Below are 23,728 nucleotides of genomic sequence, written 5' to 3'. Positions count from 1 at the left end.
CTGCTCTGCAATCACCAGATACCAAGGTTAAGGTGATTTAAAATCCACTTCAATCTCCAATAATACAGTCTTAACATTGTGTTCAAGGTTGTTCAAGTTATCGGAAAATACACCCTGATGAAGTCTGAACAGAGGCTAAGTTACCTGTGTCTCTCTCATTGGCAGTGTTGGTAGCTTTCAACAGTTCATAATCTATACTTTTTCATGTAATTTCACCACTTTAACACAAACTGAAATACGTCGACAGTATTAGATGTGTTGCTTTAGAGCAGGAGTGTCAAACTCATCATAGTTCAGGTTCCACATTCAGCCAAGTTTGATCTCAAGCGGCCCAGACCAGTAAAATTACTGCACAATAACCTATAAATAACGACCACTTAAAAATGTTCTCAACCTGAAATTTCTTATGAAAAATAAGTTAAATTTCAACAACATTATACCTCAGTTTTTCACTTACACATTACAACTTCCAGATCACAGAGTTTCTACAAAGGAACTAAATGTTTAGTCACAGATATCTGGAACTGAACAATATAGTATTTAACTTTATGATCAAAACAACAAAAGTCAGACAAAAAACAACAAAAACAAGATAAAATATTACAAAAATGAGACAAAACGACAAAAGTAAGAAACGACGCCAAAAAATGAGACAACACAAAACAAAAAAAAGACAAAAAGTCATAAAGTGACAAAAAATGGACAAACAACAAAAACAAGACAGGAAATTTCACAAATGACACAAGACAAAAAATGAGAAACAAAACGACAAAAAAATAGACAACACAAGCGAGTCAAAAAGCAGAAAGCAACAAAAACAATACACAAAACAACGGATTAAGCAAAACACAAAATGACAAAAAATAAGACAAAAAACACAAGTGAGACAAAAAGGAAACACAAAACGACAAAAACGAGAAACAAAACAACAAAAACATGTGACAAACAACAAAAGTCAGACAAAAAAAGACAAAAAACAAGACACAAAACAACAAAAGAGCTATTTTACTTTATGATCAAAACAACTTGTCATGGTCCAGAAATGATTTTAAATTTATAGTTTCACAAATTTAAAATTTGCAGTTAATGTCCTCTCTGTAATTTTTACACTTTACAAAGTCGTCCCAGGGGCCGGATTGGACCCTCTGGTGGGCCACTTTCGACCCGCGGGCCGCATGTTTGCCACCCCTGCTTTAGACATTCATGGTGCCCAGAGGAAGAATCCTACTGACTCTGATGATTTCCTTTCACCTTCAGTGCCATCGGCCAGTTCATACTTTTGAGTTTTAGTAAAACATCTTTACAAATAATGCTCGGATCGCAGGGAAATTATGTACAGATACTGATATAGAGTATAGAGAAAGCAGTAGCTGTCATGTGATGAACACTAATGACTTTATGACTTCCTTCAGCAGCACTTTGAAGTTCCAACTACTGAATACCTTCATACAAAAGTCGGTGCATACACTGATGTTCAAGTCAGAAACAATTATAACACCTTTTCTTATGGTTCCATCCTCAGCTCTAATTGTCAGTCTGTCAGTAACTTTAGCTTATATTCTGTATATTCATAATATTTGAAAAAAGAGTGACATTCCTAGCAGTCTAACTGACATTGTGTTTTCTATAGTTTGGGAGCCTGCATTACTAAAGCAAAGAGAATGTTTAGCATTATTTACACTTACAAAACATTGCTGATTGATGATGATATGATACATTTCCTAAGCTGAGTGTCTCTGGGGGTTAAATCCTACAAGTTTTAGGTTAAATAGTAAGTGGGTCTTTCTTTTAGAAAAGGAAATGAGACCACAATGAATGCACAGACTGCAAACTAGTAAAATCATCCTTAGAAAACCCTGTGCTACCAAAACCTGCCTCTTCAAATATAAACTAAACTAAAATATAAAACAAAACTCCAGGATGGGAGAAAAATAACAACCCAACAGTTACAATGAAAATACAGTGCAATGCATACACACTACAATGCATGTTGCCTCCCTCCTCATCTAAGGAATTTTCTATACAGAAAAACATTTTAAACAAACTATCTTCTCTTCATTTTGATAAGTAACAGACCTGATTCTGTCTTAAAAACCAGACCAACAAAAATCTGATTCTGCTTGGTCAGACAACCATTAAACAAACTGAATCTGTTCCACAAAGCGGCAAAAATGCCATTTTCATGGTGGTTCAAGTCACACACAGTACCACAGACTCACATTTTCAAGCTCAAATCTGATTTAACATATATTTCTAGGTGTAACAAGTGCTTCTATCATGCCTTCATGCCTGTATGTTTACACATTCTTTCCCAGATGAAGGCCTGAAACATATTTTCACAGCTGAATCACTTACCTGCTTTAGAAACACCCATGTACAGTCTTGGCATTCAAACCAAGCCAAGTGAGCACTTGTATAATAGTCTGGTGAAGTGACTTTCATGTCAACTGACTGTCCCAACCTGGTATACAACGTCTAGACTGTCTGTACTGGAACAGCTGCCTGAGCTGCATTGTTGGCCTATTTAGAGACGCAACAAAACACAATTTCAAGGTGCAAAGGAGTAACGGGATCTCTTACTATTATGTGTGAGTGGTCATTGTGTCCTTGCATAATGCTCTGCAAGTGTCCTCATTTGCATATATGTCAGTCTGTCTGTTTCTACATGTGTGTCAGTCTGTCTGCATCCGCCGTGGTGTAGATGTCAGTCAGTGTCTGTGTTCAGGATTGAGTTCACAGGCTAGACCAGTCGACCTATATTACCCTCAACCGCTACTACTGAGATGAGCGCTGATTAACTGAGTAATCCCCACTCACACACTCCAGACTCCCTCTAGTAAACAGGTTTTATATGGAGACTGCAATAAATACTGATAGGCTTCAGGTGACACTGATAATACCGGGCTCACATTACAACCAATTGGAGGACAATCCTTTAACCGCAGTCATTAAACTCTAACCTTAACCTACTTCTAATTCTAGCCTAAAAGTGAGGAACCTACTTTGGGAAGCCACCCACTTTGGCCGGAAGTGGCAGTTACAGGATAACAGCAAATGCTAAAGAGATAAGAGGTTGTACAGTGTTGTGAAGTGACTCAGTGATGTCAGTATACCTTATATACAGTGTATATACATACCGATGTTTTCTGTCTGACACATTTGCTAACACAAGATTATAAGAAGAAAACTCCTTTGTTGAAATTGATGTTTTTGTGCAAACACACACACACACACAGGTGTGTGTGTTTGTATAAAGAAAACTACACGTGACAAATTGGCATTTCCCCATGACTTGTGTGGTTACTACAGAATGCATAACATACTTTTGAACTTGAAAACATCAAATCAATATATATATTCAAGTACTATCAGGGACCCTCAGGGGAGTCATAGGTGTCTTGGTGGCCTCCCTCACTCATCTTTTTCTTGCTTTGTCACTCAGTTTTTGAGGACGGCCTCCTGTGCCATGTTCCTTCCATTTCTAAATTATGGATTTAACTGTAATCCAAATGATATTCAGTGACTTGGTGATTTTCTTGTATCGAGCCCACTTTGGCCGGAAGTTGCAATTACAGAATAACAGCAAATGCTAAAGAGACATAAGGTCAAAAAGTAACTCTGCAACGTCAGTGTAGCTTCTATATTTATATACTATGTACTTATAGTTCACTTTTTATATTCTTAAGTGATACTTATAATAGCTTTGACTGGTGAAGAGCAGTTGCCGTACGCACCGTCTCTCTCATCTCAGTCGCTGAATCTTGTAACTCCTTTAGAAGAGTCATAGGTGTCTTGGTGGCCTCTTTTTCTTGCTCAGTCATTTACAGGATAACACCAAATACTAAAGTAATACGAGGTTTAAAAATGACTCGGTAATGTCAGTGTAGCTTATATGCTTACATACTTGTACTATTTTTATTTTATACCTGTAATAGACCTACACTTTAAGAACAGTTGCTGTATGCACAGTCTGTCTCATCTCAGCTGCTGAAGCTTGAACTATAAGTGTTCTCTAGGTATACAATGTGTAATTGTGACTCATGTGACCACAAATTTTCACAGACTGACTGTGGACTGTGACCTTCTTAAGTTACATTGGTGCAGTATGGCACAATTTATGTGCCAAGTCATTCATACAGAAGGTGAAGTTAGAAAGAGCTAAATAATGCTTATTTGGGTATACGCTGCATAAATGTGACTTACATTTGTCTATTTCAGATTTACTGATAGCAAATAAAATGCTATAAACCCCCTTTTGGCTGCCCTTTTGAAGCACTTTGTGACTACTCTATAAATAAAGATTAATATTATTATATTATATTAACAGTCGTCAGGCTGTCCAAATTGCACATGAGGAAAAAAAAGAAAAATGTCCTACTTAGATTAATTAAAATTGACTTTAAGTGTAACTGTGTCACTGCAAAACAGTTTTTTTAGTAGTGGATGTCTTTTCAGTAATTTTCTTTCAACTTGGTCAAGGATTAAGAACTAATATGAGGCTTCAATTCAAGAATGAAATGGCAAAAAAGTTAAGGTAATCCAAATGTTTTACATTTATCTGTGAGAAAGTTATACAAAGAGTTATGGTACACAGGTGCCGTCTGCAAATAGAGTTGGATATGAAGACATTTCACAGGTGTTGTCCTATAAATACATATATATATATATATATATATATATACACTACTGTTCAAAAGTTTGGGGTCACTTACAAATGTCCTGATTTTTGAAAGAAAAGCAGTTTTTGTCAATGAAGATAACATTAAATGAATCATAAATCCAGTCTAGACATTATTAATGTGGTAAATAAATATTCTAGCTGGAAACGGCTGATTTTTAATGGAATATCTCCATAGAGGTACAGAGGAACATTTCCAGCAACCATCACTCCTGTGTTCTAATGCTACATTGTGTTAGCTAATGCTGTTGAAAGGCTCATTGATGATTATAAAACCCTTGTGCAGTTATGTTAGAACATAAATAAAAGTGGGAGTTTTCATGGAAAACATGAAGTTTTCTGGGTGACCCCAAACTTTTGAACGGTACTGTATATATATTTTAAAAGAATAGAAGTTTCTCATTTTAAACATTTGATTGTTGTCTTAGTTCTGTTTTCTATTAAATATATTGTTTAAATCATTTTCCAATCATTCAGTTCTGTTGTTTGTTGTATGCCAATTTTGTTTCTGTCATTTTTGAATGTTTGCAGTCAGACAAATCTTAAAAAGGTGAATAACTAGACATGATCTAGTTTCTTGATCTTTATTATGAGTTAAATCCTAAGGATCACTTTCGTATCACATGGTTTCCAGGTTTTGCTCATTAATAAAGATAAACTCGTTAAATCTTCTTAGAACGCATCTACGATGATTTAACAAAGTCTTCCTGTGATGGTGGTTCTATCAGAATGAGTGTGTTTTGTTGAACCCAGGTGAAGGAGGTGGGTCTGCTAGTGCAGAACTGCAGCTGGTTGGCTCAGGATGCCCATCGGATCTTTGGTGTTTACTGGAGTGTCCAGTCACTAATGACTCAGTACTCCTGGCAATAACCACACCATGAAGACATAACAACCATCTAAGCACATTTCAAGGTTACTGAAAAGCACAAGTCGAGGGATGAATGCAGATTTCTATTATTCAAGTCAATGAATCTTGTAACTCCTTCAGAGGAATCATAGGTGTCTTAGTGGCCTCCCTCACTGGACTCTTTCTTGCTTGTTCACTCAGTGTTTGAGAATGACTGATGGCAGATTCACACATGTGCTATATTCCTTCCACTTCTAAATTATGGATTAAACTGCAATCCAGGGGATATTCATTGACTTGGAAATGTTCTTGTATCCATCCACGTCGCAGTTCCAGGATAACGATAAATGGTAGAGATACAAGGTTGAAAAGTGACTCAGTAATTTTCAGTGATGAATAAACATCCATATACAAACATTAACCACCATGTGTTACTGAACTGAGCAAAGCAAAGCAAAGCTGACATTCAGTCATTCATTCATCAATCTGCAGCGTCTCTCCATCTAAAGTTACATATTCCGGCTTTAACAGTGAACTTGCATTTATCAAGAACCCCTGATGCACTCAGCAGATGTACACAGTGTAAATATAACACACACATTTTAACACGCAGCAGCATTTTAGCATAAATAACAGTGAATCAGTACCGTGAATTTTTAATTAATATCAGCAGAACTGACGTTATAGGTGACATATCACATCTCAGCTTGACAGAACCCTTGATGTGTTAAATAACGTGTCTCTCAACAGGATTTTTTGGTATTATGCAAACACTTTTATGCAACAGTGACTGTAACTGGCTGTTGAAATTATAAAACTGCTCTCAGACAGTGACACAGTTTGATAAGTTGACATTTGACCAGACTTTATATTGCCCACAAAGACGAGCTCAGAAGCAATAACATCCTTCCATGTTGGTACTGATGGAGTAATGTTTTGTTTTCAGGTGTAAAATCAGTGTGAAAGTTGAGCAGGTCAGCAGCGCCTGAAAAATGTATTTACTCTCCTCGGTCACTTTCCTCTTTTATCGTGTTTAAACATTGAATCATAGTTTTACTTTGAATGAGAATTTATTAAAAAGATTAATTAATGTCAAAGTGAAAACAGGTGTTTCACAAAGTAGTTCCAATTAACTGAAAATATAACATGTAAAAGTGTTGAACCAATTTAAAGTCCATCCATCCATTATCTATTCATCGCTTAATCCTCATTAGGGTCGCAGGGTGCTGGAGTCTATCCCAGCTGACTCAGAGTGAAGGCAGAGAACACCTGGACAGGTCACCAGTCTATCATAGGGCCACATATACAGGCAAACAATCACATTCACATTCGCACCTGCGGACAATTTAGAATCACCAATTAACCTCAGTATGTTTTTGGACTGTGGGAGGAAGCTGGAGAAAACCCACTCATGCACAAGGAGAACATGCAAACTCCATGCAGAAAGATCCCAGGAAGGCCGGGCATGTGTAAATCTGCCTCATCCTCAAAAACTGAGTGACAGAGCAAGAAAGTGTCCAGTGAGGGAAGTCACCAAGACACCTATGACTCCTCTGAAGGAGTTACAAACTTCAGGAACTTGGAAATTGTAAACCTGTATCCATCCCCTGACTTATGGTTTGAATAACCTTTTCACAGAGATGCTTGGAGAGTTATTTTATCTTCATAGTGCAGCTAAAGCCAAGAGTCACAGTGATTAGATCTGGAGTTTCTGTCAAAATTTGCCAAAATGCTCTTGAGTAAGTGCAGTTTATTCCCAATCGATCCTTATAGGACAACCTATGTTAAATGTCCTCTTATCCTGCATTATATTCAGACTGCATGTGTGTGCCGTAACTCATCGCATAGCTTTTCCCCAAATAAATACAGTTCATTTAGATTATCTTAACTATTGTGCCACTTCATCCTTCAAAAGGATTTCAGTGTTTAAATAATAAAAAATGTGACTGACAAGACACAGTGACACAATTACTCCTAGAGTCAGTTCTAATCAATGTAGGTCAGGCTGTTTTTTTTCAGTGTACAGTTGGTCTCAGGTGCAGTTTGGACAGCCTGACCTCTGTTAATATTATAATATTAATTTATAGAGCAGTCACAAAGTGTGCCAAAAGGGCAACAAATAAGGTGTTTATGGCACTTTATGTGAACTCAGACTAATATATGTCACATTTATGCAACTGACACTCATATAAGCATTACTTAGCTTTCCAGTTTCTGTATATGTAACTTGGCACATAAAGTGTGCCATACAGACTGATGTAAGTTAAGGAGGTCACAGTCCACAGTCCGTCTGTGAAAACTCACAGCCACATGAGTCATGATTACATATTTAATACTTAGATTGACTTATTGATGATGCTAATGTCCTGCTGCTGTGGTGGACTCAGCAGCCAGCTCAGCCATCTGACCTCTGCCGGTGCCCCACCTGCGGTCCCCCGGTGACCCGGTCCCGACGCGGGTCAGACGGCTCCTTGCCGCGGCCCCGACGCTCAAACTGTTACAAGGCGGATTGTTTTGTAACACTTTTTCTAAACTCGTCCAATGAGAACAGCTGCCGGCCGTCACATGACACGCTTTTACATAACAGTTTTTTTTCTGCTCGTCTGCTCCATTGAGAATAATATGTGTACTTGATGGGCTGCACCATGACCGAGCGCTTCAGTCGCTGCGTCCCGGCAGAGGAAACTAACGCACGGAGCAGCCGAGACCCTGACCGGGCGATGCTGCACACACAGCCGAGGATACACGTCCAGCTACCTGCTCTGTATGGGGACAGAGAGTGAGAGTATGCTGCATCTGGCAGCGGAGGCTTTCCAGTCTAAAAACTTCGACCTGGCCGCGGAGATCTACGAGTGCCAGCTAGCGAGGGTCGGAGATCCGGGGAGCCGCCTGGAGCTGATGGTCAAGCGGGCTGACGCGCTCGCCTTTGGGGGCAAATTCACGGAAGCTTTCGACGTGTACAGGCAAGCCTCGGAGATAGAGAGACTGAGACCGGCTCACCTGACCAACCTCACAGAGTACCTGTCTGGAAGTATCAGGAGGCAGGACGGCGAGGGGAGCCGGCGAGGCAGCCCGGGGAGGGAGGAGGAGGCGGCGGCCGCAGGTGCCACAGGTAGCGGCTATGAAGACTTCTGCTGCCGGATCTGTCTGAGCTTCCTGTTCGAGCCGGTCACTCTGCCCTGCGGACACTGCTTCTGCAAGAAGTGTCTGGAGCGGGAGAGGAAGGAGAAGGAGCGGCCGGTGATGTGCAAGCAGTGCAGGGACAGCTCCAGGGTGGCCGACGTGCAGAGCTACCGGGTGAACGTGGTGCTCAGCAGCCTGCTGGCCAAGTGGTTCCCGGCGCTGCACCAGGCCGGCCGGCTGCGGCGGGAGGGCAACGGACTGTACGCCGAGAAGAAGATGGAAGCAGCGCTGGAGAAATACCACCAAGCTATACTGATAGGTAGGACATCATACTGCTTATTCATGTGTTTTATTTCATTACAATATGTGGGGCTGCACTTGTGCAACTTATGTTCACAGTAACAACATGTCAGATGTTGATATGAAACAGCAATAAACTCCATCAATAAGGGCCAGGTTTATTGTACATAACAGTAGTTTCATAAGTGTGTCACATCCTCAGTGAGCGGCAGCAGCACAGGCTCCTCTCTGCGGCCATGTGTTGGGTAACAGGGTTATGTAGGCTGAGCTACTGGACCAAACATTGCGTAAGCACGTAACCCGCCTCCCTCAGCTCCTCATTGTGTAACGTCAGACAATGAAGCAGGCAAATGTAGGTCAAGGGTATTATTACAGGTCACCACTAGGCTCAGTGATGCCAGCAGCAGCAGCAGCAGAGGTGCAGTACAGGTGGATGTAATGTGCTGCTGAAGCAGATGAACTGTGACCTTCAGACAGTCAGGCAGCTCCAACATGCACAAACTTAGCTATTCATTTGAACTTTATTTCTGCTTATGTATGAGTTTCTATGCTGATACTCATATATATCTAGTGTTGATTTATTTTAGTGGTGGATGCAGTTGTTGAATTTTATTCTAATAATAAATGGGATGACCATCCTCTGCTGCAGCCACATGTCTTCTCTGTCAGATGCTTGGCCTGACCTCATTTGCCTTCACAGCGCTGCTGCTATTTGCTGCTTGTGTAAGTTTAAAGTGGTGGACTCCTTCAAGATCTGTGCCATAGTTTCATTAGACAGCTGAAAGTCTGAATATGCAAAATGAGCCATCATCTGTGTCCTCTGGGGCCACACCAGTGGAGCATCACCAGTGACAAACTGGGAATCTTCTGGGCTTTTTTTCCTCAATTTTAAGCGTTGCAGTACTGTATTGTTCAAAAAGCATGTTTAGCAAAGGTCTTGATAACTCAAGCAACTGTGTCATTATCATTCAGCATAATTTTGGACAAAATTCCTGAACACTGGCTTCAGTGAAGAATTTGTGCATCTCAGCAAAGCCAAAAAAGGTGTGGACATGTAGAATCTATTCCTGTATTCTTCATTTATTGCTGCTTGGTTTGCATTTATTGCATCTGTCTTGGCATTAGTGAAAATAAAGGTTACCATTAAATGTGTTCTGCAAGGTTATAAATACAATAATTGGACTGAAATACGCAACCAGTCAAACATTTGGACACACCTTGTCACTCTATGGATTTTATTTAATTATTTTATACATTGTAGATCAATACTGAAGACATCAAAACTATGAAAGAATACATACGGAATTATGTTGTAAACAAAAGAGTGTTAATCTTCAGTATTAATCTACAATGTAGAAAATAATACAAATAAATGGAAAGCATTGAATGAGAAGGTGTGTCCAAAATGTCTTATGTCTTAGATAAAATCCGCTAACTTGCTTTGAGTTTGTCCTAGTTTCACTCTGTGTTTGCATTATACAATCATCCTTCAGCATCTTCCAAAAATCTGTCATCGCTCTCACCTCCAGACATAAATCTGGTCCCGGGATCAGAGTTAACCTGTTATTATGGGGTGGAGTCTCAGAGCTGTTTCTAGGTTACGATCAGGGTTGTGTTTGTGGCATGTAGCAGTTTGGGGACGTCTCCAAGGAATTAATGCAGCACAAAAACCTCGGAGCTATAATTAGCCGGAGTGTGTTTCTCCGCACATACATTCAAGTTGCCTGAAGAAAATCCAGAGATAATCAATATTTCTTGTGCCGCTGTGCATTTAAATCTACAATGTAAAACATTTTGTCAGGTAAAACGATCCTTTTGGCTCAGAGCTTCTTCCTAAACTGATGTTTCTGCTTTGATTTCTTTTGTGATTTACTCCCCGTATCTCAACAGAAGCCAGGAAAAACGTTTCCTTCTGATTCCCATAGGGCCAAGTGCGACATTTGCATAAGTTTGTATAGTTACGAAACCTGGAATGTGGGTGACCTTGATAGTGCTGCATGGTTTTGTAAGGCAGCAGCTTTTCATAACACATTTTATAATGTAGAAACTGATCCATTTTAAACATCCCTTCTGTCAAACAACTTGAGTCATTATATGAAGGTAAATTCAGCTTGTTAAGACAGAACAAAACAGGCAGCGGTTATGGATTTATTTTTTTAAATTCTGCAGCTGGTTGCGAAACAGTTGCATTAAAGAGGTCAGGAATCTTACAGAGTATATGAAGGTCTTAGCTGAAGGGAGGAGTTCTGAAACAGAGACAGAGAGTTGTTTCATAGATTTAAGAATATTATATTCTGTTTAAGTCATTTATTAGAAAAAAATGCGTGAAATTTGCTGATTCTCATCTTTTCTTTGTTGTACCTCCAATGTAAATTTAATATCTGTAGTTTTACTCTATTTTTTTGTATTCTTCTTAGACCTGAAACTAACAGATATATTAATCTACACGTTAGTTTACGGATGAATTGATTGCTTAGTGTTTGAAAAAGCAAAAAACAAAAAATATCCAGCCCTTAAAAATCCAAGATGATATTTAAATGTCCTTTTCAGGAGAATTCTATTTGCTAAAAGATTAAAAAACAAAAACAAAACAGGACCGAAACAAGCCCTTAGATTTAAGAAACTGAAATCCCACAATATTTAGTGTGTTTAGAAGAAAAATTATTAATAGATAGAAATTAAATCAATGGTCTGTCAATTAAATTACTGCTGCTGTGCCGCTCTATTATAAATCATTGTACTCTTTTTCTTTTTTTTTTAGATCTGCAGCCAAAACTTATTTCAGTTATTAATTATTCTACCTGTAAATTTCTTGATGAATTAATTGTTTGGTGTGTTAAATGACAGAAAGAAAAGTATAGAGAGTTAAAAGTCTAACATGATGTCTTAAAATGTCTTTTTTTGAAGATAACAGGACAGTAGCAAGTCTTAACACTTGAGAGGCTGAAATCACAGAATATTTAGTGTGTTTGCAAGAAAAATGATTGACGATTAATTAATGAAGAGATTTTTAGGTTAGCCATTGATTGTGTCACTGCTATGATTGTCTGTTATATATCAGTGTCAAGTGAATGCTGTTGTTCATACATTGCTTTGGACTTTGGGAAACCATTTATTATTATTATTTTTTTTTTTTAACAATTTTAAAAAATGTTTTATACTGATAAACATGGTTTGACACACTACTGGTGAAAGAAAAAACTTTCAGTCTTAATGTTTTACAACCTCCTCACTAATAAACTAATTTAAATCAATTTTATTCCTGTACTTTTAGTGTCTGAACCTCTTACAGCTGAAATAAACTCCTTTTTAACAGGAAAAAAGCTGTGAGCAACCTTCTGTTTGATGCCGAATGGGTAGAAAGACAGAAGAGAAGAGAAGGAAAAAAGGCAGATAGAAACAAAAAGCAAGCGTCAGGATAAAGTTTATCATCTTACGTGCAGCATCAGTATTCTAACTGTCCGTCTTGTTCTTCTCCTCAGCACCTCTGGACCACATACTGTTCAGTAACCGCTCCCAGATCCACTCCAGCCTGAAACACTATGAAAACGCCCTGAGAGACGCTGAGATGTCCTGCAGGCTGATGCCTCACTGGTCCAAGGTATGAGACACAGCCAAAACAGACAAACTGTGATTTCATCAGCTTTGTTGTGAGTCTGATGTAAACCTCCCCTTCTCCCTGCAGGGTCATGTTCGTAAAGCTCAGGCCCTGGTGTCTCTGGGCAGGACGGAGGAGGCTCTGAGGGAGTATCTGCTGTGTCTGTCCATGGAGCCTGACTGTAGAGTGGCCAAGACGGAGGCTCCCAAGGTAAACATGACGCTCCTGTTTGCTATTTGTCATCTTTTGTGTGTTTTCTAGCTTGTTTCATCGCTTGTTTTTTCCTCTCAGCTGCTCAGTGAACTCCTGGCTCCGGTCACAGATCAGGTCCCTGAACACATCTCAGATTACTCCAACATACTGTCTTCCAGAGCGCACATCAAAAGCAGCATCAGCGCTCCCTTCCAGGTAAGACAGACTCCACCTCTGGTAGAAATCTAAATCAGCATGGGTTATTTTTCTCTGCCACTGCCTTCATCATCTCTTCTTCCATCTTTCTGTCCTTTAGACCATCAGTTCCTGCTCACCGTCTTCAGGCTCCAGTCTTCCTGCACCTGAGAGGTCAGAGGGGAGTCATGTTAAAGGTCAGCAGGAGCTCAGGAAGCTCAGTCAGTGTTTCCTCCTCAAACGGAAGCGAAGGAGCACAGAAGAGGAGGCGGAAGAGGATCGATGGGAAAAGAGCGTCGATCACAAGAGATCAAAGTCTGGTGAGGTTACAACTGTGCACAAAAATACACTCTGCACATTATCAGTGTCTTATCTTATTTATTATTTGGTTGTTTCTCCATTCAGAGCCAACAGAGACGCCTGATTCTTTGAGTTCTGAGGTTGGTGACGTGTTGGATCCAGCAGATCTGGAGTGTTCTCTGTGCATGAGGTGAGATTTACATAACATAATCCTGCTCTGCAAAATGTCTGTCTAAAACCGAAAAGACTCAAAGGAAAAAACTGATTTTTCTCTGCTCCAGCCTGAATAAAAGTCTAGGTGGAGCTTCAAAAGCAGCTCACGATGCTATAAATCCATTAGCAGTTGTGTAACATGTCATAAACTGCTGTTGGCAGCAATATAGCCAGTAATGAAATCATTTTCCAGTAGCTGACAAAAAGTCAAGTTATGGCCTGCAGTCTGTATGCAGACACACAAAATATCTCAGTACAAAGCAGGGGTGAGACAATATGTCAGTAAGGTAACAAATTGGATCACTTCCACAACTTTCCACGACCATTTTGAGAATCATGACTTTATGCATAATTCCTGCTTTTTGTATTTTTGGGGGTATTTTTCCTTCCTCAGTTACACAGATGTGTCATAGATGATTGTCTTGCAATTGTTGTATCATGACACCATCATTATCGTGAGTAATGCATCATGATAGTGTCGTATCGTGAGCTACTCTGTGACTCCCACCCCTAGTACAAACCCAGAGTTTTATCAGTGTTAGTGAGTGTGCAGTTTCCACTCTAGCGTCCGTGTTTTTAACAGTGTTTGTGTGTTTCCCATCCAGACTCTTCTACGAGCCGGTGACGACACCGTGTGGTCACACTTTCTGTCTTCAGTGTCTGAAGAGATGTTTGGATCACAACCCCAAGTGTCCGCTGTGTAAAGAGGAGCTGTCTGAGGTACGTCATGAAATAAAGAAATACTCCACAAAGCCGAAGTAACATCAACAAGCAGACAGTGTGATCTGAACTGAATCCAGTGGAGACTTTTCCTCTCTCTGTACAGATGATAAACTGATATCAGTGGTTTCTTTTTACCACATTTAAAATTAACATACCACATTGTGTGTAACTCACTGGGATTATTTTCAGCTGACGTAGTGTTCACTTGTTGTCATAGCTACAGTGCCGCTATCTCACAATGATACAGAAATCTTTAACAATTCCGTGGATCCAGACTATAAGCCGCATCACTGCCAAAATCTAATCACTTGGTCCTTGTGTCATTTCTGACCTTCCCTGAAAATTTCATCCAAATCCGTTTACCGTTTTTGAGTAACGTTGCAGACAGACGGACAGACAGACAGACGGACAAACCAACACCGATTGTCACATAACTCTATCGCGTTCCTTGGTGGAGTAATAAATAAACGGAAATGTCTGTACACAGTAAGGTAGAAAAAAAATAGGGAAAATATACAAAAGTACAAAATGCACAATAAAGTGTAAAATATACTCTGAGTAAAAAAAAGCGCTGAAGTGAAAAATGTATCGTAAAGAAACATTGACCAAATGAATGTAAGTTCTATTAAAAATACTTAGTCATCCAAAAAACTCATTTTGCTCAGTTCATGCCATTACTGATTCTTGCTCCTTTGATGAGGTCACTATCATGGCTGATATCATTCAGGTGTATTTAACACGATATTTTGGACTAAATATACAGCAGGCTTTAACTGCAAAACAAAGGATCCTGTGCTTTCTGACCACTTGTGCATTTTCTTTGTTGCAATAGTTTCCCCACATATTCAGATAAGATCGAAAACTGCCCAAAAAAGGTCAATTAATGAGAATTCCAGCGCTCTGTTTATGGAATATCTGTCCATTGATCTAAAGAGCAGCATCAGTAGACAAACTTCTTTATCATTTTTATTCTACAACAATGAGTTTCCTTCATATAATATCACCAGTTTAGACTAAAGCAGTCCCTGGCAAATAAAAGCATCACAAAAAGCAGCATATCAGAAAAGACGATGCAGCAATTTATTTAATTTTAATTCATCTTTTTCTATTTAATAGTATTTTTTCTATATAATAGACTTTAGTGCATTTACATGTATTTTGTGTGTTTTGTTCTTGTATTAGGTCTTCTGTCACTATTTTAGTCAATCAACCTGAATTATTTGATTAAATATATTTGCAGTTTACTACAGACAAACTAGCGACAGTGCAGATACATTTATTCTATTTTATGTATTTGCTCTTTATTCAGCTTTATTCAACCTCTACTGTGCTGTATTTTGCATTTTATCTGTTTCCTTAAAGCACTTTGAATAGGCTCTGTGTATGATAAGGTTCTACATAAATATTCATTGCTACTGTGTCTGTGTCCCTGCAGTACCTGGTCCAGAGGCAGTACTGTAAGACGGTATTAATGGAGAACCTGATATCTAAGTATCTTCCCTCTGAGCTAATGGAAAGACAGAAAATCCACCAGGAGGAGGTGGCTGAGCTCTCTAAGTAAGTTACGCTGCACTGTGCTCGGTCTCCCTGCCAGCTCTTATGTGTTCTTCATGCTCTATTTCAGTCCGTTTTCTCTCATTAGACAGATTATATCTGACATTAACACTGAAACCCCTCCTCTGCCGTTTGACCCACTGACCTACAGTAGACGGCACACAAGCCTGACACACTGACCTCGTAGCGGACGTTATGTCAGGTGTCAAGTGTAGCTTTCCTGGAGGCTGACGCAAACCTGTCACTCCAGTAAATAAGTGCACTAAAACTGGAGCACAACTGGTTGACTCTCACAGCAGCCTGTGTGTTTTTAGTTTCATAACTAAAGGTTAGTTATAATAGGAAATAGGAATCCTCCATCCATGAAAATGAAGGACTTAAAGTTTCTTAATGATAGAAGAAGATATTACATATCCTCGTTCTGCTCATTAATATGAACACGTTCTTCTTTCTTCTTGTTTTTCCTCAGTCTTAACAAGAACGTGCCTATTTTTGTGTGCACCATGGCCTTCCCCACTGTGCCGTGTCCTCTCCATATCTTCGAGCCCTGCTACAGACTGATGATCCGCCGGTGCATGGAGACGGGAACCAACAGCTTCGGCATGTGTCTGGGAGACAACCTCAAAGGGTCAGTGCTGGGCTTCTAGCTGTGTGTGCAGCGCTGCTTTCAGTCTCTATTTATATAAATGTAGGGAATGTGACCTTGTGCTCCTTCTGCCTCCAGGTTTGTTGATTACGGCTGCCTGTTGGAGATCCGTGATGTGAAGTTCTTCTCTGATGGCCGCTCGGTTGTGGATACAATCGGCAGACGGAGGTTTAAAGTCATGCAGCACAGTGAGAGGGACGGATACAACACAGCGGATATAGAATACCTGGAAGATGTTAAGGTACGAGCTGGACGACATGGACAGCTGGTCAGAGAGGAATGGAGAAGAGAAATAAAATAAGATGTTAAAACTCAGAGGTGTTTGTGTTTGTATGCAGGTGGAAGGTGTAGCAGAACGTGAGCTACAGTCTCTGCATGACACTGTGTACGACCAGGCTCTGGTTTGGGTGAATTCTCTGAAGGCTGAGCAGAAGGAACGTATAGAGGGACACTTTGGACCAATGCCTGAGAAAGACTGTGAACTCCAGGTAGTACATGCGCACTACGGGTGTGACTACTGTTCAAAAGTTTGGGGTCACCCAGACAATTTCATGTTTTCAAGGAAAACTCACACTTTTATTCATGTGCTAACATAACTGCACAAGGGTTTTCTAATCATCAATGAGTCTTTCAACACCATTAGCTAACACAATGTAGCATTAGAACACAGGAGTGATGGTTGCTGGAAATGTTCCTCTGTACCTCTATGGAGATATTCCATTAAAAATCTGCCGTTCCCAGCTAGAATAGTCATTTACCACATTAACAATGTCTAGACTGTATTTCTGATTCATTTAATGTTATCTTCATTGAACAAAACTGCTTTTCTTTGAAAACTAAGGACATTTCTAAGTGACTCCACACTTTTGAACGGTAGTGTAGATATAATAGAAGACTAAATAATCCAGCATTAGTGACTGCCTGCTTGACACTCCAACATAGGAACAACTCATAGTACAGTTATGGTTACAGGTTACTTCTCATTTTGAATTGAATTTGCCAGTAAAGGAAAAAACTGAAAAAAATGATTTTGACTGATAGTGTTATCTTTTTATTCAATTTTTTTCTACAGTTATCATAACAATATCATTATAAAAAATATTATGGCCCTAAATAATGCACAGTTCTTTTGCATTTTTGTTTGTGAAATGTCCAATAATTCTTTGTAGGCTGCATTTTCATGCAATGGAAGTGTTGGATATTTTTCAGATGATGATTGATGATGACTTTATTGTTTAACTACTGATGCTTACTCATTTTAATAATTTTCTTTTCATAGCAATTTTATAAAACAAAGTTTCAAGGAGCTACACATAGAAGACAACACAATACAAGGGGGAAAAAAACAAGAGGACAAAACACTAAATACATAAAAGAAATGAAAAAAACTAAGATAACCCCAAAGCAAATTAACAAGTTTAATTAATACATTGTGACAAATCTAGTAAAATATATAAAGAGCAAAGTAAAATAACCACAATAAAAATCCCTTAAGCAAGACTGTAATGTTAAAAGAAGGTTTCTAGTAATGTTTAAAAGAAGACTCTGAGGAAAATTGTTGATATTCTATGCACTAACACCACCATAATAACATTTGTGTTTTATGTGATATGGTATCAGCTACAGCTGTTAAATGTGCACGCATCAGGACGTGGAAAAAGTCAGTCGAAAGTAAAATTATTTTGATATTTTAAATCTCTGTGTCGCTAACAGTCATGCTAACTTCACCACCTCTGCTGTTGCTGTGAGATTCTGGACCCTTGAGAATCAGCATCTATTAGCATTCTGTTGGCTTTCACACAAATTATTTCAAACACAGAAATTAGTCATCTCTTCTAACTACTTGCTGGCTGTCCAAACCAGCTATTCGGTCATCTGCTCAGTCAGAACCAGTATTTAAAACAGCTGCTTTCTCTGATGCCACAATCACAATTTCTGAGTTTCTACACCAGAGGAGACGAGAGCAAAGTCAGCCTGACCCAATGTCAGACTGGCAGCAGATAGAAGAATAAGACCAAGTTTAAAAAAGACACTCCTCTCACTGGTTCCCCTGTTTTGTTTCCTGGCAGGCCAGTCCTAACGGTCCTTCCTGGTGTTGGTGGTTACTCGCTGTTCTTCCTCTAGAGGGTCGAGCTCAGCTGCCGTTTCTGGCCCTCACCTCTCTAAAAGACCGTCTGAGCGGCATCCGTAAGGTTCTGCTCTTCATGGCGCACAGTCGACACCGGTGATGTTGAAAATAACGTAACCGTCCGCTCGGCACACATCCCCCCTGCAGCAGCAGCAGCAGCAGCAGTTGATCTGTTGCTCTTCCTTTTGATGCACAAAGAACTGAAGTTGCTTCCTGGTTGTAGCGCGAATTTCATCGACACATCAACAGCAAACCTGAAAAATGTAGATCTGAATAAATAGATGTCTTCCATGGATGGGATTCTCATCACAGCTAGCACCTGAGCAGACCTGCAGACTAAAACTGCATTCAGACAGGAGAGGAGTCTGACTTCTTAACCTGACTGTCGTAATTTGTGATATGTAATAGATGTGGGTTTAAACAGAAGTATACTTCACTATAACAATGCTAATGCGCACATTCTCAATGTATGTCTTTGTCTATATTCTCTTCTGCCCACTGTTGCCTTTCCGGCTCTCTTCCATATTTGTAGTTCTCTACTTTTTCTCTTGCGTTTCTTGCAACACTTCATCTGAACTGAGCAGTAAGAAATTTGGAAAAACAAATGCCAAAACTTGGCAGTTTACTACTCAAAAAAATATCAAACACCTGAACTTCCTTTCTGAATGTAGCTTTAAGCTGCAAATCAGGCTGCCGTTAATTCAACCAATCACGTCTTTATTTGTAAATATAAATTCTGCAAGAGACCAAACTATAAATCTGCCTTTTTGAGCAAATGCACTCAATAAAGTTGAGTGAAAAATAGTATAAACAAGAAGGATTCAATATTAACTTTACTCCTCCACTGATTGTAATCGCATTTATCCCATCTTTTTGCCACCTTTACTGTATCTAGCAATAATCAGCAACTACTTCGTCATCTTTGTTTCCTCGCTTCCTTCCATTTCTATCTCATCCAGCTGAATAACAACGGACTGAACCTTTGCATTGCTTTAAGGCTCTTGTTCTTGTATTTTGTTCATCCTTTTTTTAATGTTTTGAAATTGTTTTCCACTATTTATTTTGTCATTATTTATGCATGCAGTGACATTGTTTACATTTCACAGAGAGAGAGAGATGCTGAGCTGCTCGCTTTCCAAAGGCTTTTATTGTTTTTTTGATTGAAATCTGACCCAAACTATCAGTAACATCCTGTTAGGTCATAATTTACTAAATTAATCGACATAGTATTGAGCTGACATGGCTGCCAGTGTAAACTGCACAGCTCAAACCTTGGTTCCCTCCCAGAACTTCTATTTTCACATCACCATTGACCCAAATTTTGTATTTTTATTGGCAATTAACAATCCAAGCTACATCGATTTAAACATATTTGGATTCCCAGCAGCCTTTCAGATGCTCGTACCGGCAAAAAGAGGGACGTTCAGCAACAAGAAGTGAAATAATTCCCACCAGAATTTGGGTTTCTGATGCCAATCATCTGTTTAGTGTATTTATTCAGTATTTATTCTGACTTACTTTGCACTTCCACATTGAGTAAGGGAAATAAACAGTGCAGGCAGGCGTCAGCATGCTGCAGTCAGAACACTAAAGCACTTGGATTATCACAGAATCAAGTTAAATCCTCTGGTGGTTTGAAATATAAACCTGAAGTGTGATGCAACCTGTCACATCTCCATTCATTCAACATCTCCATCCATTCAAGTGTGACTGATGTATGTATGATTAAGGCCAGTGCCTTCTGGATCTGTGAATTTATAGGCTCATTTTTAGGTTCCTTTGTCTCCTTTTTTCACAATTGCATGAATTGAAATAAAACAAAGAAAGCCCAGTTTTTGATAAAAATCTGTAGAAAAACATTGAGGCCTTGCTGATGTCTGTGACTGTTTTCATGTGGCAGAAGCTAAGCTCTGAAGAATGCAAGAGATTGTTGAGCTTTATCTTTAAAAACTTTTTTCTTTTATACATGCGTTTGATTTTACACGTTTCTACGTTGATTAGGTTCTTTGTATTTTATGATTTTCTTCACTTAGTGGCGTGTTTGTTTTTCCATATTTCGTGTGTAATAGTACAGGGAGTGTCATGTCAAACCATTCACATTTGTTGTTTTATAAAGGGCCAAAGCCATGTAATGGAGTTATAAAAATGCACTGATATGGTATTGATATTTTTCACTGCATTCAGATGGTTGAAATATGACAGCAATACTCTACCATGTACTGCAAGTATGACATGATAATCTACTGTGTAAGACCCAAGTATTCTTTGTGTTAAATAACGTTTGAAGATGGTAACTGCAAAATAGCTACAATTAGTCAACTGCAATGGAAAGGGAATAGCCGCTAGTCAAGTATAATCGCACATGCAGTGTAAAAGCATATCACTTAAATATCTCAGACTAATGGACAAATGTGTTTCCTGATCAATGTAAAGGGAAAATCTACCTAAAATTTAATCATGTTCTGCTATTTATATTATTTTCACAATGTGAACATGAGTAAAAACAACACAATAATTCAGAGTTTTTAAAAAAAAAAAAAAAAAAACTGTTCCCATACATGCACAAAAACAAAGATAAAGCATCCCTCCAATGTGGAGTTTGGTTTGAAACAGATATCAGTGAATTTTTGTTGATTTGTGACAGCAGTGCTCGTGCCTTAAGTTGAACTCCTTCCATTTTCACCTAAGCAGCAATGGCAAGTACAGTAATTTAGCTTCCAGTAGCCAGTTTTTCTCTCAATAACATCATATTTGTTCATCCCATTTATTCCAATTAGATGTTACCGTAATAAATGAAGTAGCAGTGTCACCTCAACTTAAATTCATGCCATCCACTTTAACTGACAATATGTGATTTTTTTCACCCAATGTGAAAAATTAAAAAGCAACTTTGACCATCTAATACAGTTTAATGTATGTTGTACAGTTAAAAGTAAAACAAAAAAAGCTAATAAAACATCTAAACTACCACAGAAAAAGCTACTGTTGGGTACATTTTAAACATGTTGGGGCATCTATTTGCTTTCTATGTCTGTTAGCTTACCTACAAAGCTAGCACCGAACAGCCAGCTAGCCCAACAACAATCCTAGCATCCCCCTTAAAATGAGAACTTTGCAATGTTTAAACTTTGTGTTACATACAAATTAAACAATAAATAACATTTATTTAGTGAGCTTTGGAGGTGATGATAGGCAGATTATTTTTGAGGACATGCTAGCCGTTTTCCCACTTTCAGTCTTTATGCTAACTGATGCTAACCTGCTGGTGACTGTAGCCTCATATTTAGCTTTCAAACACCTAACTTTAGGCAGGAAAGCAAACACATGTACTTCTAAAAATGTTAAAATATGCTTTAATTAGACTGACTGCGTATATAAAAATTCATGGAACAAGAACACATAAAGGATGTTTACAATTAACTGTTCTCATATGCTAAAAGCTATACTAACTTAGCTAAACCTTCATTTTATAGCTTTTTAAAAAACATTGTGGGATTTTTTTACATGCTAGCAGACAAAATGCTCAACTTCACCTCCCTATAAAACCTGACGGATTAATAACTATAGTTACAGCATGTCAAGTTAATTTTTGTGCTTTTTTATCAATACAGAAATGGAATATATTTTTTGTCGTTGAGATTTCATAGACTGTCACAGAGATCAGAAGAAAAGTTTGTTAATTAATAAACAGTACAGGTTATAAGCTATGACCTTATTGAGATACACTGGCATTTGTATTGAATCCTCAAAGGTCGGGATGGTTTTAATGGTATCGTTTAATATTTTGTAGCACTCCAGTTTCATTACTGTGATCATTGCTGACAAACTAGCACCGTTTTCTTTCACCCCGCCTCATCACCTCTTCCAATTTGTGAAAACAACACTGGCAATGTAGAAGAATTGGATCTTTTTGATATTTTTTCATCCAGCTATGCAATCACAATAGCATGACGTTGACATCTTGACCTTTCAGAATTCAAACACAGACCCAACTCTGGTAAAAAATTATGCTTCCTAATACTGTTCTTTTCCTGTCATTGTTGTTTCATTTGTGTACATACATGTAATTTGAGAGTCTGAACAAACATTGTGTATCATCAGAGTCCCATCAGTGCTCTAAAATGTAATGTAATGTGCCCATTTTAAAATGCACCCACCAGTTGTCAGGTCATGAGAGATTGTGTCACTTCAACTGCAAAGCTGTGAAATCTGGTTTCTGTGTGAAATATAAACTGAACAGGTTCTTGGAAACAAACTCAATGACCTTGTGAGGTTTCTGTTTATGTGATTTAGGGAACAGCTGGGGCTCAGTGCTGGTGTTCAAGGACAGGAACCTTTGTCATTTTCTTGGTCTGTTACCCCATCTAAAAATTATCTGACTAAATACTTCTAGAAATCTGAAAACAGCAAGTGCTCTGAGATTTCAAATATTTGTATTGACTTCAGCTACTACATGGCCTGCTTCTGTCAAAGGTTGTTAAACTCTCCTCATGGCCTCTAGATGTGTCCAGGTGAATTTGCACAAGATGAATGTGTGTCTTGACATCTCTCTGATGTTTTCTGTTCATGTCTGTTTTTGATAGTAAAACGTTAGAATGCATTGATTTGCAGAAATGCAGTCCGAAGCTACAACTTGTGAATAAACCAAAAGGTTTGAGTTGCTGATCCTGTTTGGGATTGTGGACAATAAATGCAGTGGAACTCTGTATGACGTCTCCTTTGTGTTCTTCAGAGTCGGCTGTGTTTCTTAGAAAGTAGCTGCTCAGATTACTCGTTACGTGACTCAGTTTGTGTTCAGTAATTCACCAGATGAGTCACACACTTTATCTCAACTGATTACAAAAACACAAGTGATGAGAGAAGCAGCTTTCATTGAGTCTGCATTTTAAATTGCATTTAGAAATTCAGGGGTTTTCATACATGTTTCAAAACAACAGGACTTTTTTTCATAACTATTACAACAGAAAGAGACACAAACACCTTTAAGAAACAGATCAGAATTTTAGGAAATGCACTTATCTGGTTTCTTGATAATTAGGTGAGATGCTTGATAGACGTTTGATGGACTGGCAGACAGAACTGATTACCTTGCTGTTGGCCTAGTTAATATTGTTACCTAACTGCTCATTAAAAGCTTAGCTTAGAAGCATACAGACTACAGGAAGGAAGTAACCACTGACTGTATAAAGAGATAGACAAGACCCATAGGCTTTATAGACAGCAGTTTTACA

The 23,728-nt window shown here is 38.7% G+C and overlaps 1 protein-coding gene across 1 annotated transcript; it reads left to right on the top strand.

The window, feature by feature from the left end:
• Positions 1–8,145: 8,145 nt before the first annotated feature.
• On the top strand, positions 8,146–23,203 carry LOC111565188 (LON peptidase N-terminal domain and RING finger protein 3-like). The gene is made up of 12 exons (XM_023265212.3): positions 8,146–8,967; positions 12,431–12,549; positions 12,634–12,756; positions 12,838–12,954; positions 13,055–13,253; positions 13,339–13,423; positions 14,052–14,166; positions 15,605–15,726; positions 16,193–16,351; positions 16,448–16,610; positions 16,708–16,857; positions 18,439–23,203. Exons 1-12 carry the CDS (start codon positions 8,292–8,294, stop codon positions 18,595–18,597), a joined length of 2,187 nt encoding a protein of 728 aa, XP_023120980.1. The 5' UTR covers positions 8,146–8,291; the 3' UTR covers positions 18,598–23,203.
• Positions 23,204–23,728: the final 525 nt, after the last annotated feature.

This window comes from Amphiprion ocellaris, chromosome 13 (assembly GCF_022539595.1).
Source record: "Amphiprion ocellaris isolate individual 3 ecotype Okinawa chromosome 13, ASM2253959v1, whole genome shotgun sequence".
Classification (NCBI taxonomy): domain Eukaryota; kingdom Metazoa; phylum Chordata; class Actinopteri; family Pomacentridae; genus Amphiprion; species Amphiprion ocellaris.
Note: the sequence above shows the minus strand (reverse complement) of the source record. Positions and strands in the feature narration are given on the sequence as shown.